This window comes from Hordeum vulgare, chromosome 6H (genome assembly GCF_904849725.1).
Source record: "Hordeum vulgare subsp. vulgare chromosome 6H, MorexV3_pseudomolecules_assembly, whole genome shotgun sequence".
Classification (NCBI taxonomy): domain Eukaryota; kingdom Viridiplantae; phylum Streptophyta; class Magnoliopsida; order Poales; family Poaceae; genus Hordeum; species Hordeum vulgare.
The window spans coordinates 408,458,711-408,474,563 of NC_058523.1; the positions used below are offsets into that span (position 1 = coordinate 408,458,711).

Genomic DNA, 15,853 nt, shown 5'->3' on the forward strand with positions numbered 1-15,853 from the left:
CTCTCAAGGACTTGGGGGCTCTCCACTACTTCCTCGGCATCGAGGTTGTCCGTCGTGCCACTGGCTTCTTCCTGCATCAGCAGAAGTACGCCTACGAGCTTCTGGACCGAGCAGGCATGCTTAACTGCAAGCCTGCTTCCACACCTGTCGACATAAAGGCTAAGGTGTCCGCCGTTGAGGGCTCTCCGGCGTCCGACGCCCCCTTCTACCGCTCCATCATCGGTGCTCTCTAGTATCTCACGCTGACGAGGCCGGATATCTAGTACGCTGTCCATCAGGTGTGCCTTCACATGCATGCACCTCACGACACTCATTGGGCTCTGGTGAAATGTATTCTTTGGTATATACGTGGCACCACGGCTATGGGTCTCACCCTGACAGCATCATCAGACACCAGCCTCGTCGCGTACTCCGACGCCGACTGGGCTGGGTGTCCTGACACTTGGCGCTCTACTTCCGGCTACTGCGTCTACCTCGGGCCCTCTCTGATATCATGGTCGTCTAAACGACAACCCACGGTCTCACGATCGAGCGCCGATGCCGAGTACAGGGCAGTGGTGAACGCCGTTGTGGAGTGCTCCTGGCTACGACAGCTGCTTCAGGAGTTGCTTGTTGAGGTTCCCAAGGCCACGCTCGTCTACTGTGACAACGTCTCCGTGGTCTACCTCGCTGCCAACCCTGTTCATCATCGTCGAACGAAGCATATTCAGCTCGACATTCACTTCATTCGGGAGCATGTTGCCCTTGGTCGTGTTCAAGTTCTACATGTGCCCACCGATCAGCAGTTCGCCGATGTTATGACGAAGGGACTACTCTTGATAACCCACAAGTATAGGGGATCACAACAGTTTTCGAGGGTAGAGTATTCAACCCAAATTTCTTGGTTCACCAAAAGGGAAGCGAAAGAATATTCTCAAGTATTAGCAGCTGAGTTTGTCAGATTCAACCACACCTGAAAGATTAGTGTCTGCAAGCAAAGTATCAGTAGCAAAGTAGCATGATAGCAATGGTGCCAGAAACGATCTGTTGACAAGGCAAACTATTCCTAACTGTTGTATCAATGGCGCCAGTAGGTTGCATGTGGGCGAGTAACTATTCTTCCCCGACAACAATGTCGGAAAAGATCTTGCAACAAGTAACAGCGAAGTAGCAAGGAACAGAAGTAGCAGCAGCAGCAAAGTAACAGCAATAGCAACAGTAGCATCAATGTGGCCCAATCCCTTTTGTAGCAAGGGACAAGCCTAGACAAAGTAACATAGCGAGGACCAGTAGTAAAAGACTCGTAGGCAGTGGATCGGTGATGGATGAGTATGACGGATGTGATTCATCATGTAACAACTATAACACGTAGAGATGTGTAACTAGCTCCCTTTCGTCAATCTAATGTAGGCATGTATTCCGTATGTAGTCATACGTGCTTAGGGAAAAGAACTTGCATGACATCTATTGTCCATCCCTCCCGTGGCAGTGGGGTCCTAATGGAAACTAGGGATATTAAGGTTCTCCTTTTAATAAAGAACCGGACCAACGCATTAACACGCGGTGAATACATGAACTCCTCATACTATGGTCATCTCCGGGAGTGGTTCCGGCTATTGTCACTCCGGGGTTGCCGGGTCATAACACATAGTAGGTGACTACAACTTGCAAGATAGGATCTAAAACATACATATATTGGCGACAACATAATAGGTTCAGATCTGAAATCATGGCACTCGGGCCCTAGTGACAAGCATTAAGCATAGCCAAGTAGTAGCAACATCAATATAGAACATAGTGGATACTAGGGATCAATCCCCGTCAAAAACTACTCGATTACATGATAGATCTCATCCAACTCATCACCGTCCAGCAAGCCTACGATGAGATTACTCACGAACGATGAAGAGCATCATGGAATTGTCGATGGAGGAAGGTTGATGATGACGATGGCGACCATCTCCCCTCTCCGGAGCCCCGAACGGACTCCAGATCTTCCCTCCAGATGAAGAACAGGAGGTGGCGGCGCCTCCGTATCGTAAAACGCGATGAAACCCTTCTCTCTGATTTTTTTTCGGGCGAGACGGGAGATATAGAGCTGAGTTTGGGGCGGTGGAGCCATATGGGCCCCACAAGCCCTCACGGCGCGGCCAGGGGGTGGCTGCGGCCTATGGGCTTGTGGCCCACTGGTCCACCTCCTCCGGTGGATCTTTGCGCAGGTATTTTTCTTTTATTCTTGAAAAAATCTCCGTAAATTTTCAGGACTTTCCGAGAACTTTTATTTTTGCACAAAAACAACACCATGTCAATTCTGCTGAAAACAGCGTCAGTCCGGGTTAGTTCCATTCAAATCATGCAAATTAGAGTCCAAAACAAGGGCAAAAGAGTTCGGAAAAGTAGATATGACGGAGACGTATCAACTCCCCCAAGCTTAAAGCCTTGCTTGTCCTCAAGCAATTCAGCTGACAAACTGAAAGAGACAAAAGAAAAACTTTGACGAACTCTGTTTGATCTTGTTGTTGCAACTATGTCTAACTCATATCCAGTGTTTCAGCAAGATCACAAGCAAACCACATAAGCAAATGAGATCTAGTCTCACGGTAAACCCATATCAACGGCATAATCAACTAGCGAGCAAATAATAATAAGTCTCAAACGTCAACACTTCAATCAAAACAACATGAAGCAGTACGAATAGATGGTATCTCGCTAGCTCTTTCTGAGACCGCAAAACTTAAATGCAGAGCACCTTCAAAGACCAAGGGCTGACTAAACATTGTAATTCATGGCAATGAAGATCCAGTCACAGTCATACTCAACACAGTTAAAAGCAAAGCATAAAAATGACAGAGGTGCTCTCTAATTGGTGCTTTTATAAGAGGAGGATGACTCAACATGAACATAAATAGACAGGCCCTTCGCAGAGGGAAGCATTGATTTGCATAGGTGCCAGAGCTCAAGCTTTGAAAACAGAGATAATAATTTTGGGTGGCATGCTTTCATTGTCAAAGCAATGACTAAGAGTTCTCAACATCTTCCACGCTACACATGCTATAGGCGGTTCCCAAATAGAAAAGTAAAGTTTTGACTCCCCCACCACCAATCAATCACACTCCACGGCTAGCCGAATCCTCGGGTACCGTCCATACCAACATCAATCCTGGGGGAGTTTTGTTTGTAATTATCTTTTCGATTTGATCATGGAACTAGGAATTCCAATCACCAGCCCCTTTCTCGTGAATGATGGTGAATAAACACATATCGAGGATAACATGCCTAGCATGGAAGATACCAATAGCCCCCTGTCACCACATGAGCAGTTCGGGCATGCAAAACAGATTATTTCTTGAAGATTTAGAGAGTGGCACATGCAAATTTAGTTGGAACGGCAGGTAGATACCGCACATAGGTAGGTATGGTGGACTCATATAGCACAACTTTGGGTTTATGGAGGTGGATGCACAAGCAGTATTCCCGCTTAGTACAAGTGAAGGCTAGCAAAAGACTAGGAAGCGACCAACTAGAGAGCGACAACAGTCATCAAAATGCATTGAGATTAACTAACATCGAGTGCAAGCATGAGTAGGACATAAATCACCATGAACTTGAACATCATAGAGGCTATGTTGATTTTGTTTCAACTACATGCGTGAACATGCGCCAAGTCAAACCACTTGAAACATTCAAAGGAGGATACCATCCTATCATACTACATCATAATCATCTCAACATTCATGTTGGCATCCAAGACAAACCATTATAAGCTCCTAGCTAAGTAAGCATGGCATAAGCAACTATGATCTCTAAGTTGTCATTGCAAACATGTTTCTCTCACAACAAAGCTGAACTAGGAACAGTGAGCTAGTCATATTTACAAAAACAAAATAGATCGAGTTCATACCAGCTTTTCCACGCTCGGTCACTTCATCATATATCGTCATTATTGCCTTTCACTTGCACGACCTAATGATGTGAACAATAATAAGAGTGCTCGTGCATTGGACTAAAGCTGGAATCTACAAGCAAACACAAAGGAGAAGACAAAGTAATATGGCTCTTTGAAAGCTAAACAGGAATGCATGCAAGAGCCACTAAACATTGTAACCATTATCTTCTACTTGACCCAAAGAAAAAGAAAACTATCTACACGGGAAAGCTCCCAACAAGCTAAAGAAGAAAAGAAAATCTTTTTGGGTTTTTCTCAAACTAGAAAGACACACGAAAAGAAAACGAGAAAAATATAATAAACTAGCATGGATGATACAGTGGCAAAGTGTGAACACCGGCTAACAAAGTAAAAGCATAAGCAAGAATGTAAAGTCGGTGAGAACACGTACTCCCCCAAGCTTAGGCTTTTGGCCTAAGTTGGTCTACTCACATGGATGGTCCTGGCGAAACCCAAAATCATAATGGGGGTTATACGGGAGCGTTGCAGCCACTGCCTGAACAGCTGCCTCACGGAGACGAGCAGCCTTTGACTCCCTCTCATACTCTACCTCTCCTCTGGTTATGTAATATCTTCATTTTACCTGAAAGTCAAAGAAGGCAGGAGCAGGAAGGGTAATATGGAAAACACGCTGCCGGTTAAATATCAGACGGTATAGGAGGTATTCATCATCCCTCTCAAGGAACTGGTAGCGTGTCAAAGCGACGCGGTCAAGGAAAGTTGTATGGAGCGGGGGATCTCCTTCGCGGATGGGTACTCCAAGAAAATTTGCCATGCGAGTGGCATAGATCCCACCAAAGAAATCCCCTTCAATAGCATTCTTATTCAGCCTCCTTGCTATAATAGCTCCCATGTTGAAGCTTTTGTCACCTGTCACTGCGCTCTTAAGGATACTAAGGTCGGGTGCGCAGAGGTGACAATGCTCAATCTTGCCATTAATGCATCTGCCTATGAAGAGGGCAAAATAATGCAAGGCAGGAAAATGAATACTCCCCATGGTAGCTTGCATAATGTCTCTAGTTTCTCCAACTATAATACCAGAGCAAAAATCTCTAACCGAAGATTTAGGAGGATCATTGAGGCTACTCCAAATAGGTATTTTGCAAATTCGATTGAAATCCTCTAAATCCATGGTATAAGATTTATCATAGAGATCAAACAGTACCGATGGCTCACGGCCAGCTGAAAATTTGAATCTACGAACAAAAGAGGCAGTGAGAGCAACATACTGTTCACATTTATCGGAGATGAATTCTTCAAGTCGGACGTTGTGAACAAGTGCATCAAACTCATCTTTGAAACCTGCCTCAATCATAAATTCATCAGAAGGCAATTCACATGGTTGTACCTACGCGTCCCTTGGTTGGTAAAGATCAGGCTCCCGAATCGCAAGACGGGGACCTCTCTTGCTTGAGGAACCACCATGAAAGTTTCTCCTGAACATCTTCCTTTTCTAAAATTTTCAGTGACCCAAAGGAAAAGTGAACAAGGTTCAACTAAACTAGTAGAAACTACTCCCACAAGTGCCTAGAGACCATATTACACATCAAAACTACTTGGGATCACCTAGAATTAGCATGCAAAGCTCAAGAACATGGTCACTAAGGCAGCAAAAATACGTGGAGTATAAGGCACTAGAGCAAAAACTAATTGGACCAATGGAGGAGTCACTTACCAAGGAGTAATTTCCCCAAAACAGTTCGGAGAACGGTGATTTGAGCAAAGAGATCGAAAATCCCAGCAAGAGGAGCAAGAACACGGGTTTGAGCTGCGAAACGATTTTTTCTGGAGGTAGGAGAACCAGATGAGAGCAAGAATGAGTGGAGGGGGTGTCTGTGGGCCCCACAAGCCTGGGTGGCGCGGCCAGGGGGGTGCCCGCGCCCCAAGGGCTTGTGGTCCACTGGCGCAGCCCCCAGACAAGCTCTTTGTCTCAGAATTTTTCAAAAATTCCAGAAAAAATCATACTTGATTTTCAGGACGTTCGGAGAACTTTTATTTTCGGGGTACTTTTCTACCGGACGCTAAAACAGAAAACAGGGAAAACTAAACTAAATCTATCATTTTTCTTCTAAGCAACCTAAAGTGAAAGCTTGGAACACAGGTTTGTGACTCCTCGATTCATCCATCTCATGGTCATCGAAAGAAAATCCGCCAATGAGGTTGATCAAGTCTCCTCGACAAACCTTTTCAAATCGCAAAAGAGAACGGAGAATTTTCGAATTGTCACTAGGTCACCTCAATGGGGATGTGTATCTCCCCAACAAGCAAATCATACTTCATCTTGACACGAGGAATAGGGCATTCAAAGCTCCCAATAAGAATCGATGAAGTTTTTTCGATAGCATTGATGCAATGTACTCGATATTGTTTCTTCGAAAGTGCACCGTATTCTCATTACCGTTGACATGGAAAGTGCATTGCCTTTGTTGCAATCTATAACAGCCACTGCAGTGTTTAAAAAGGGTCTTCCGAGGATGACAGCCATGGCATCGTCCTCGGGAATATCCAAGATAACAAAGTCTGTTAAGATAGTGGTGTTAGGAACCACAACAGGCACATGCTCGCAAATGCCGATAGGGAAAGCAGTTGATTTGTCGGCCATTTGCAGAGAGATTTCAGTGGGTGTCAACTTATCCAGTTCAAGTTTACGATAAAGAGAGAGGGGCATAACACTAACACTGGCTCCAAGGTCGCATAACGCAGTTCTAACGTAGTTGCCTTTAATGGAGCAAGGTATAGTGGGCACACCGGGATCACCTAGTTTCTTAGGAGTTCCACCCTTGAAGGTATAATTAGCGAGCATGGTGGAAATCTCAACCTCAGGTATCCTCCTCTTATTAGTCATAATATCTTTCATGTACTTAGCATACGGAGACATCTTGAGCATATCCGTCAAACGCATTTGCAGAAAGACAGGTCTCATCATCTCAACGAATCGCTCAAAATCCTCATCATCCTTTTTCTTCGATGGTTTGGGTGGAAAGGGCATAGGTTTCTGAACCCATGGTTCCCTTTCTTTACCGTGCTTCCTAGCAGTGAAGTCATTCTTATCGTATCTTCTATTTTTAGGTTGTGGGTTATCAAGATCAACTCTAGGTTCAATCTCCACATACTTTTCCTTGCTAGGTTGAGCATCTTCATGAACATCACTATTGATATTATCATTAGGCTCATGTTCATCACCAGATTGTGTTTCGGCATCAGAGACAGAGATATCGTTTGGACTCTCAGGTGTAGCAGCAACAGGGTTGCTAGCGCGCAGGTTCCTATCATCTTTCTTCTTTTTTCTAGGATGACTAGGTGCATCAGTGCTAACTCCTTGAGAATCTTGTTCAATTCTCTTCGGATGACCCTCGGGATGCAAAGGTTCCTGGGTCATTCTACCGCCTCCAGTGACGACTCTGACGGAATTGTCATTCAACTCATTGGGCAAGTCATTTTGAGCTTTAAGTACTTGTTCTACCTGAGTAGTAACCATAGAGGCATGTTTACTCAGAAGTTTAAGATCAATGACGTTTCTGTCCACACAAGCACTTAAATTACTAAGCATACGAGCATTTTGTTCCAATTGTCTGCTAACATAATCATTGAAACTCAGTTGTTTGGCAACAAAGTTATCAAATTCATCGAGGCATAGGCTAGCAGGTTTATCAAAAGGAATATCACTCTCATCAAACCTAAGCAGAGAATTTACTTCTACTACCTGTATCGGGTTATCGAGACCATGGATCTCTTCGATAGGTGGTAGATTTTTGACATCTTCAGATTTAATGCCTTTCTCTCGCATAGATTTCTTGGCTTCTTGCATATCTTCAGGACTGAGGAATAGAATACCTATTTTCTTGGGAGTTGGCTTAGGAGGTGGTTCGGGAATAGTCAAGCACTCTCATTGCTCAAGATGTTATTCAGTAGAATCTCAGCTTGTTCTACAGTTCATTCCCTAAAAACACAACCGGCACAACTATCTAGATGGTCTTTGGAAGCATCGGTAAGTTCATTATAGAAGATATCAAGTATTTCGTTCTTCTCAAGAGGGTGATCAGGCAAAGCATTCAGTAGCTGGATGAGCCTCCCCCAAGCTTGTGGGAGACTCTCTTCTTCAGCTTGAGAGAGAAGTAGTAGACCATATTCTGGGGGCTACGCACACAACTAGGAGCAAGAGAAGTGAACCAGGTCTTAGCATCATCCTTTGGCGAGAAAGGAAACAACTTGAGGATATAGTAGTGGCAGATCTTTTCCTCACTAGTGAATAGGGTGGCTATATCGTGTAGTTTGGTAAGATGGGCTACAACTGTTTCAGACTCATAACCGTGAAAAGGATCAGATTCGACTAGAGTGATTAACTCAGGGTCGACAGAGAATTCATAATCCTTATCGGTCACAAAGATAGGCGAAGTGGCAAACTTCGGGTCGTATTTCATCCTAGCGTTTAGAGATTTTTCTTTCCACTTGCGCAGTAATTTCTCAACATCATAGCTATCCTTACACGCAAGAAATTCCTCAGCTATCTCTCCCTCCATAACATAGCGCGTATTAGGCATATCAGGCAATTCAGGCATAGGAGAGCTAGATCTAGCAGGCAAAATAGCAGGCTCTACTTCAATAGTATTAGCAGTTTCAGAAGTATCATCACATCTAGCAGCAACTCTAGCAATTTGTGCATCAAGGAATGCACCAAGTGGCAAAGCAGTATCAGGCATAGCATCATCAGGCATAGTATCAAGCATAGCATCATCAGGCAAAGTATCAAGCATAGCATCATCAGGCATAGTATCAAGCATAGCATCATCAAGCATAGTATCAAGCATGGCATCATGCGCAGAAGAAGTAGCATCATCAAGCACAGGCAACATATCAATATTTCTAGCAGGAGACGAAGTCGCAAACTTACTCATAACTGAAGGTGAATCAAGTGCAGAGCTAGATGGCAGTTCCTTACCTCTCCTCGTAGTGGAAGGTGTTGGGGCATAGTTTATGCCTAAGTAATTTTGGTGATTGATGACAGTACCGTACAGGACTAACAGTGTGTGTTAAGGTTTCAGATAACACACGTCAACGGCACAAGACGACACGTCTCCTCATTCATGGAACGGAAGCACGGCGCTCTCCTCGATTCTCTTTATTTGAGTCATAGGAAAGTCGTACTATTAAGAGGGGATCCGTAGTGGAAAGGTTTGGGTGCAATCTATCTTTGCACACGCACACTTCACATTCTCCCTTTCCTTCATCTTTGGAGCGGCCCCCGCCACTTTGTTTCTCGCATCTTTGCAAAATGGTCCCCAGCGGTAGTACCGCTGGCTCTAGCGGTAGTACCGCTGCAGCCAGTGGTAGTACCGCTAGCTAGCGGTAGTACCGCCCCTGGCCAGCAGTAGTACCGCTCCAGGAGCATTGTTCCACCTGCCTAGCGGTAGTTCGTGGATGGACCTTTTTGCGAAGACTTTCTTGGCGGTAGTAGTGCTTTTGCACTGCCAAAGGGCCAGCGGTAGTACCGCTGGTGTCAGCGGTAGTACCGCTGGAGTCCCAGCGGTAGTACCGCTACATCCAGCGGTAGTACTGCCCCTGTTCAGCGGTAGTACCGCTGGAGTGCCAGCGGTAGTACCGCTGCAGCCAGCGGTAGTACCGCTGGAGCTCGGGTAGAGAGTGGGAAAACGGTATGATTTTCTCCCCCACTATATAAAGGGTTCTTCTAGCTGAGGAACCTCATCTCTTACCTCTCTAAGCTCCATTGTTGCGCCCCAAGCTCAAAAGTGCCCGATCTCTCTCCCTAGCCAATCAAACTTGTTGATTCTTTAGGGATTGGTTGAGAAGGCCTAGATCCACACTTCCACCAAGAGAAAAGTTGATTCCCCCACCAATCCCTTGCGGATCTTGTTACTCTTGGGTGTTTGAGCATCCTAGACGGTTGAGGTCACCTCGAAGCCATATTCCATTGTGGTGAAGCTTCGTGGTTTAGTTGGGAGCCTCCAAGCTTTGTGTGGATTTGCCACAACCTTGTTTGTAAAGGTTCGGTCGCCGCCTTCAAGGGCACCTATAGTGGAATCACGGTACCTTGCATCGTGCGAGGGCGTGAGGAGAATACGGTGGCCCTAGTGGCTTTTTGGGGAGCATTGTGCCTCCACACCGCTCCAACCGAGACGTACTTCCTGTCAAAGGGAAGGAACTTCGGTAACACATCCTCGTCTCCATCGGTTCCACTTGTGGTTATCTCTATCCTTTACTTTGTATTTGCTTATGCTTGTGACTATATCTTACTTGTCTTAATAGCTCTCGTTGTTAGCTTCTATAGGGTTCACCTCATTGTCGTATTATTTGTGAACCCGTAGAGTGTTTACCTTAACTTGCTATGATTAATTAAAAAGTGGTCGTTGTCTATTCACCCCCCCCCCCTCTAGCCAACCATATCGATCCTTTCAATTGGTATCAGAGCCACGTCTCTTTATTAAGGGTTTAACCACCCGAAGAGTATGGAAGGCGAAGAGGGAATTAATCATGGGCAACCCGAGGCCATGGACTTGACTTCGGTCACAAGGGACGACTTGAATACGGCTATGGCCGCTCTCAAGACGTCCTTGACGAACGAGGTCAAGACCATGCTTAAAGAGTTAATTGAGGGATTTAAAAGTTCACCCGAACCGGATATAGTGGTTAAACCCACCGTTTCCGATTCGGAGGCCAACTCCTCTAAGGAAGCGGCTAAAGGTATGCAACCTCCCTCGTCTCATGAAAAGGATGGGACTGGAACATATGCCTCAGTTCCACCCCCCATGGTCTATGGAGGATCCGTTCCCGCACCACGTCTTAATCCTGTTGGTCCTCCTCCTAAGCTTGTGAAAGGTGACTTTGCTAACTGGGTATTTTCTATTAAGTCTCATTTGAATCACAGCTCAACAAATTTGTGGAGAATCATTGGGCAAGGATATTATCCCCATGATCCAAGCAACCTCACTCCGAGAGAAGATGCAGACAATCAATACAATCACTCTGCTTTGTTTATTCTCCAGTCTGTTGTGCCACCTGAAGATCTTCCCCACTTACGTCCCTTCACATTGGCCAAGGATTGTTGGGAGCATATTATGGTGTTGTACAAGGGAATCTCAAGCATTCAACGATCCAACTATGAAGTGATACTTGATAAGGCCGATGAGTTTGTGATGAAGGAAGACGAGGACCCTCGTGATCTCTATCGGAGGGTGACTGCTATTGTTGTGGCACTAAAGGATCATGGGAGTAAGGATGTGGATGATACATGGGTCAAGCGCAAGTTTCTCAAAGCCATCATGCCTTTCAACAAAGCCATGTCATCTGTCATTCGTCAGCGGCCAGACTTCCACTCCTTGTCTTCCAGTGAAGTGTTGGATGAGTTCATAGCAATGTCAATCATGAACGAAACAGCCGACAATGCTCTTGCTCGTGTTCGATCAAAGACAACTTCACCCAACCTTGCGTTGAAAGCAAGAGCAATGCTTGAAGAAGAAGAAGAAGATGAGGAAGAGGAGAGCTGCCCTGAAGACACAAAGTATGCCTATCATGAGCACATGGCTCTTGCATCAAGGCAATTCTAGGGCAATAAGAGGAACTCAAGACCCAACTTCACCAAGAACAACTCGAGTGGATTCAAACCCAAGCAACGAGTAAGGACATGTTATAACTGTGGCAACGTGAGTCACTTCGTGGCAGAATGTCCCTATGAGAAAAGGGAAGACAACGGAGGCAAGCTCATTCGCAAAGACAAAACCAAATCATTTCCAATCAAGAACAACTTTGTGAAGAAACCTCACCCAAAAGGGATGGTGGCCCTGGAAGAGTATCCTTCCGATGATGATGGTGATGATGATACAGTGGCAACGGCAACTGTTGCTATTGCCACTACCTCTTCCCAGAAGGTGTCTCTCTTCAACGCCCCCAACGAGAACCACATCACCAAGTGCCTCATGGCAAAAGGTATCAATCAGGTAACTCCCATCATTAAGACCAACATTGCTTCTGCTCCTTCATTGTTAAATTGTGTTGAAGATAGTGATGTTGGGGAACTTAATGAGCATGATCTTGATAAGTTTTTGTGCACTATTAAGGGAGAACCCAAGAAGCACTTTGTTGCTCTCTTGGAACAACTGGGTGAGGCCACTGACCTCATTGAGTCTCATGAGGAGACCATCTCCGAGCTTCAGGGACATAGTCGTGACTATGCCGATGAAATTGCCGAATTATCTAGTGCTCTAGAGGAAGAGCGCACCCTTCGTTTGGCTCTTGAGGAGTCATGTAACGATGACTGCGCTAAAATGCAAAAGAAACTAGATCATGATGTTGTTCTTACTCGCATGCTTAAATCTGAAAAGTATGCTCTTGAGGTTGGCCATGACAGACTCAAAGAGGAGTTTGACATACTTGACAAGGCCCACAAAGCCTTGAAAGGTGCTCATTTCTCTCTGAAAGAGTCTCATGATCAACTCCAAGCAAAGCTTACCAAGGAGATCTCTACTTGTCCTCCCTTTGTGTTAATTGATAATACTTGTGCAACTAACCCCTGTTGTGAGCATGTTCATCTTGTGGAGGAAAATGCCAAGTTAAAGGAGAAACTTGAGAAGGGCCTTGTGGCATGCATACAAGGTGAGAAGAGTCTGAACTATCTCTTGAGCACTCAAAAGGGTGCTGTAGGAAAGGAAGGACTTGGACTTACCTCCAAGTCAAAAGGTAAAAGGAAGAACAAGAACAAACGATCTCTCACCCTCATGGACATCTTCGTCAAAGAGGGTGAGGGGACTCAGAAGGTGAACAGGAACAAGGTGGACTATGGGAACCCCAAGAAGGGCAAAACCGTTCCTACTAACACAGCCGGCAAACTCAATTCTTCTTATGTTTTATGTTGTGCTAGTGATGGGCATGTTTATGCCAGATTTGTTGGTTCCTACGATGAAGATATTGAATGGGCTATCTGGGTTCCTAATACCCTTGTCTCTAACATGAAAGGACCCATTAAAAAATGGGTACCTAAAACCAAGCCTTGATCTATTGTAGGAGTTTGCTTCCGGTGGGGTGTCATGGTTGCTCGATAGTGGAGCAACAAATCATATGACCGGAAGCAAGGACTTAGTGGTGGATGTGCATCCTTCTCCATCTATGCCCACCCATGTCCAATTCGCCGATGCATCCTCTTCAAAGGTATTGGGATTTGGTAAGGTGGTCGTCTCTCAAGATTTATCTATTGAGAAGGTCATGCTTGTTGAGTCACTTGCCTACAATTTACTTTCAGTTCGTCAACTTGCAATTATGGGTTTTTCCACATTCTTTAATATTGACACTGTGGTCCTCCTGAGGAGCAAGACTCTTAAAGTAGCCTATGTTGGACATGTCGAAAATGGTCTTTATGTGGTGAACTTCTCAAAGCGACCCACTAAGACTGCGACATGTTTAATGGCTAAAGTTGACGTGGGCTGGCTTTGGCATCGCCATTTAGCTCATGTCAATATGAGATCTTTGCAAAGTCTTCTGACAGGGGACCATGTTCGTGGACTAACAAATGTGAGCTTTGCTAAAGATCGTGTCTGCAGTGCTTGCATTGAAGGAAAGATTCATGAAACTGCTCATCGTCCAACGACTCTTATCTACACCAAGAGGCCATTGGAACTTCTCCATATGGATCTGTTTGGTCCTCCAACATTTGATAGTCTTGGAGGCAGAAAATATTGCTTAGTGATTGTTGACGACTACTCAAGATATACCTGGGTATATTTCTTTAAAAGGAAGAGTGAAACTCAACAAACGGTCATCAACTTTGCTAATGAAGCGCAACGTTAATATGAAGCAAAGATCTTGATGATTAGGAGTGACAACGGCACCGAGTTCAAGAACTACACCTTAGATGAGTTTCTAGGTGATGAGGGAATAGAGCACCAATATTCTGCACCATATACCCCTCAGCAAAACGGTGTGGCAGAAAGGAAGAACCGGACCTTGATAGACGCTGCAAGAACAATGATGGCAGAATTCAAATCTCCATATAACTTCTAGGCAGAGGCCATCAACACAACATGTCATGCATCCAATCGGCTCTACATCCGCAAAGGCTTGAACAAGACTCCTTATGAGATTCTAACTAGAAACAAACCCAATCTCAAGTACTTCCGGGTATTCGGTTGTAAGTGTTTCATTCTCAAGAAAGGAGCACGATTAGCTAAATTTGATTCTAGAGCACATGAGGGTATCTTTGTTGGTTATGCTACAAACTCTCATGCTTACCGTGTCCTCAACAAGTCCACCGGACTAACTGAGGAGACGTGTAACGTAGAGTTTGATGAAAATAATGGCTCCCAAGTGGAGCAAAGTGGTCTTTGTGATATAGGTGATGAAATTCCTCCCGAAGCCATAAGAAGAATGGGGATTGGTCAAATACTCCCCATTGAGGAACCCCTTGTGGCCGAAGGAGAAGGACAATGCTCTACTCAAGTGGAGCCATCACCCCCACAAGCCCCACACGCTTCCGATGAACAAAGAGAAGACTCTCAACAAATTGAACAAGCTCAAGGTCAAGATCAATTGCCCAACAATGGTGATGTGTCCCATGATATTCAAGCACTACCCCAAGACTCCGAACCGGCTCATGATCAAGATCAAGTGCAACACCGAGATTCAGACCAAGTAGAAGCACAAGATCAAGATCAAGAGCAACCACTAATACAAGAACAAACTAGTGAACCTGCTCAAGTCGAAGGACAAGATGATCAGGAGACTGTCTCACAATTCCCGTCTGGAGCTCCAACAACCGGCTCAAGATGCAAGGGCAAGCAAAAGAAACAAGTCGATGCTCCCCCATTATATAATGAAGAACTCTTGGAGCGTCGAGCAGCCAAGAATGTGAACAAGCTGAGAGTCAAGTCACATCTTATGAAGAATGTACTTGGCAATTTAAAAAGGGGAGTATCCACCCATCAACAGCTTTGGAATTATTGTGAGCATCACGCGTTTGTCTCGTATTGTGAACCTCAACAGGTACAAGAAGCGCTCGATGATGAGGATTGGCTTATGGCCATGCACGAAGAACTTAACAACTTCGAGCGCAACCAAGTCTGGGATTTAGTGCCTCGGCCAACGGAGGAACATAATGTCATCGGGACCAAATGGATATTCAAGAACAAGCAAGATGCCAATGGAATTGTGATTCGAAACAAGGCAAGATTGGTGGCTCAAGGCTACTCCCAAGTCGAGGGTATTGACTACGGTGAAACCTTTGCCCTTGTTGCTCGTCTAGAATCTATTCGCATGTTACTTGCATTTGCTTCTCATCATAACTTCAAATTACAGCAAATGGATGTGAAAAGTGCTTTTCTTAATGGTCCTTTGAATGAGTTGGTCTATGTCAAACAACCCCCGGGATTCGAACATCCCAAGCTCCCCAATCACGTGTACAAACTTAATAAGGCACTCTATGGCCTTAAACAAGCCCCACGCGCGTGGTATGAGTATCTTACTGAGTTGTTACAAGATCGTGGGTTTGAAATTGGGAAGATAGATCCCACTCTTTTTACTAAGAGGGTTAAAGGGGATTTGTTCATATGTCAACTATATGTTGATGATATTATCTTTGTCTCTCCTAACATTTCATTCAATGAAGAATTTGCTGCACTAATGACTGAGAAGTTTGAGATGTCCATGATGGGAGAGTTGAAGTTCTTCCTCGGGTTCGAGATTAGACAAGGTCTAGAAGGGACATTCATCAAACAAGCCAAGTACACTCAAGACATGCTCAAACGGTTCGAGCTCGAAGATGTCAAGCCGGTCAAGTTCCCCATGCCAACAAGATGCAAGCTCGACAGTGATCCCAATGGTAAAGCAGTGGATCAAAAGGTATACTGCTCCGTGATTGGATCCCTCCTTTATCTTTGTGCATATAGACCGGATATTATGTTGAGTGTAGGGATATGTGCACGGTTT

General features: G+C 45.0%; 1 protein-coding gene across 1 annotated transcript in view; it reads left to right on the top strand.

Annotated features, from left to right (window-relative positions):
* The first annotated feature begins 362 nt into the window (after positions 1–362).
* LOC123405539 overlaps positions 363–15,853 on the top strand; it is a 30,039-nt gene continuing 14,548 nt past the window's right edge. Inside the window, exon 1 of the mRNA XM_045099193.1 lies at positions 363–829. Within this exon, the coding sequence (XP_044955128.1) occupies positions 363–829 (467 nt within the window). The remainder of the gene's footprint in view (positions 830–15,853) is intronic.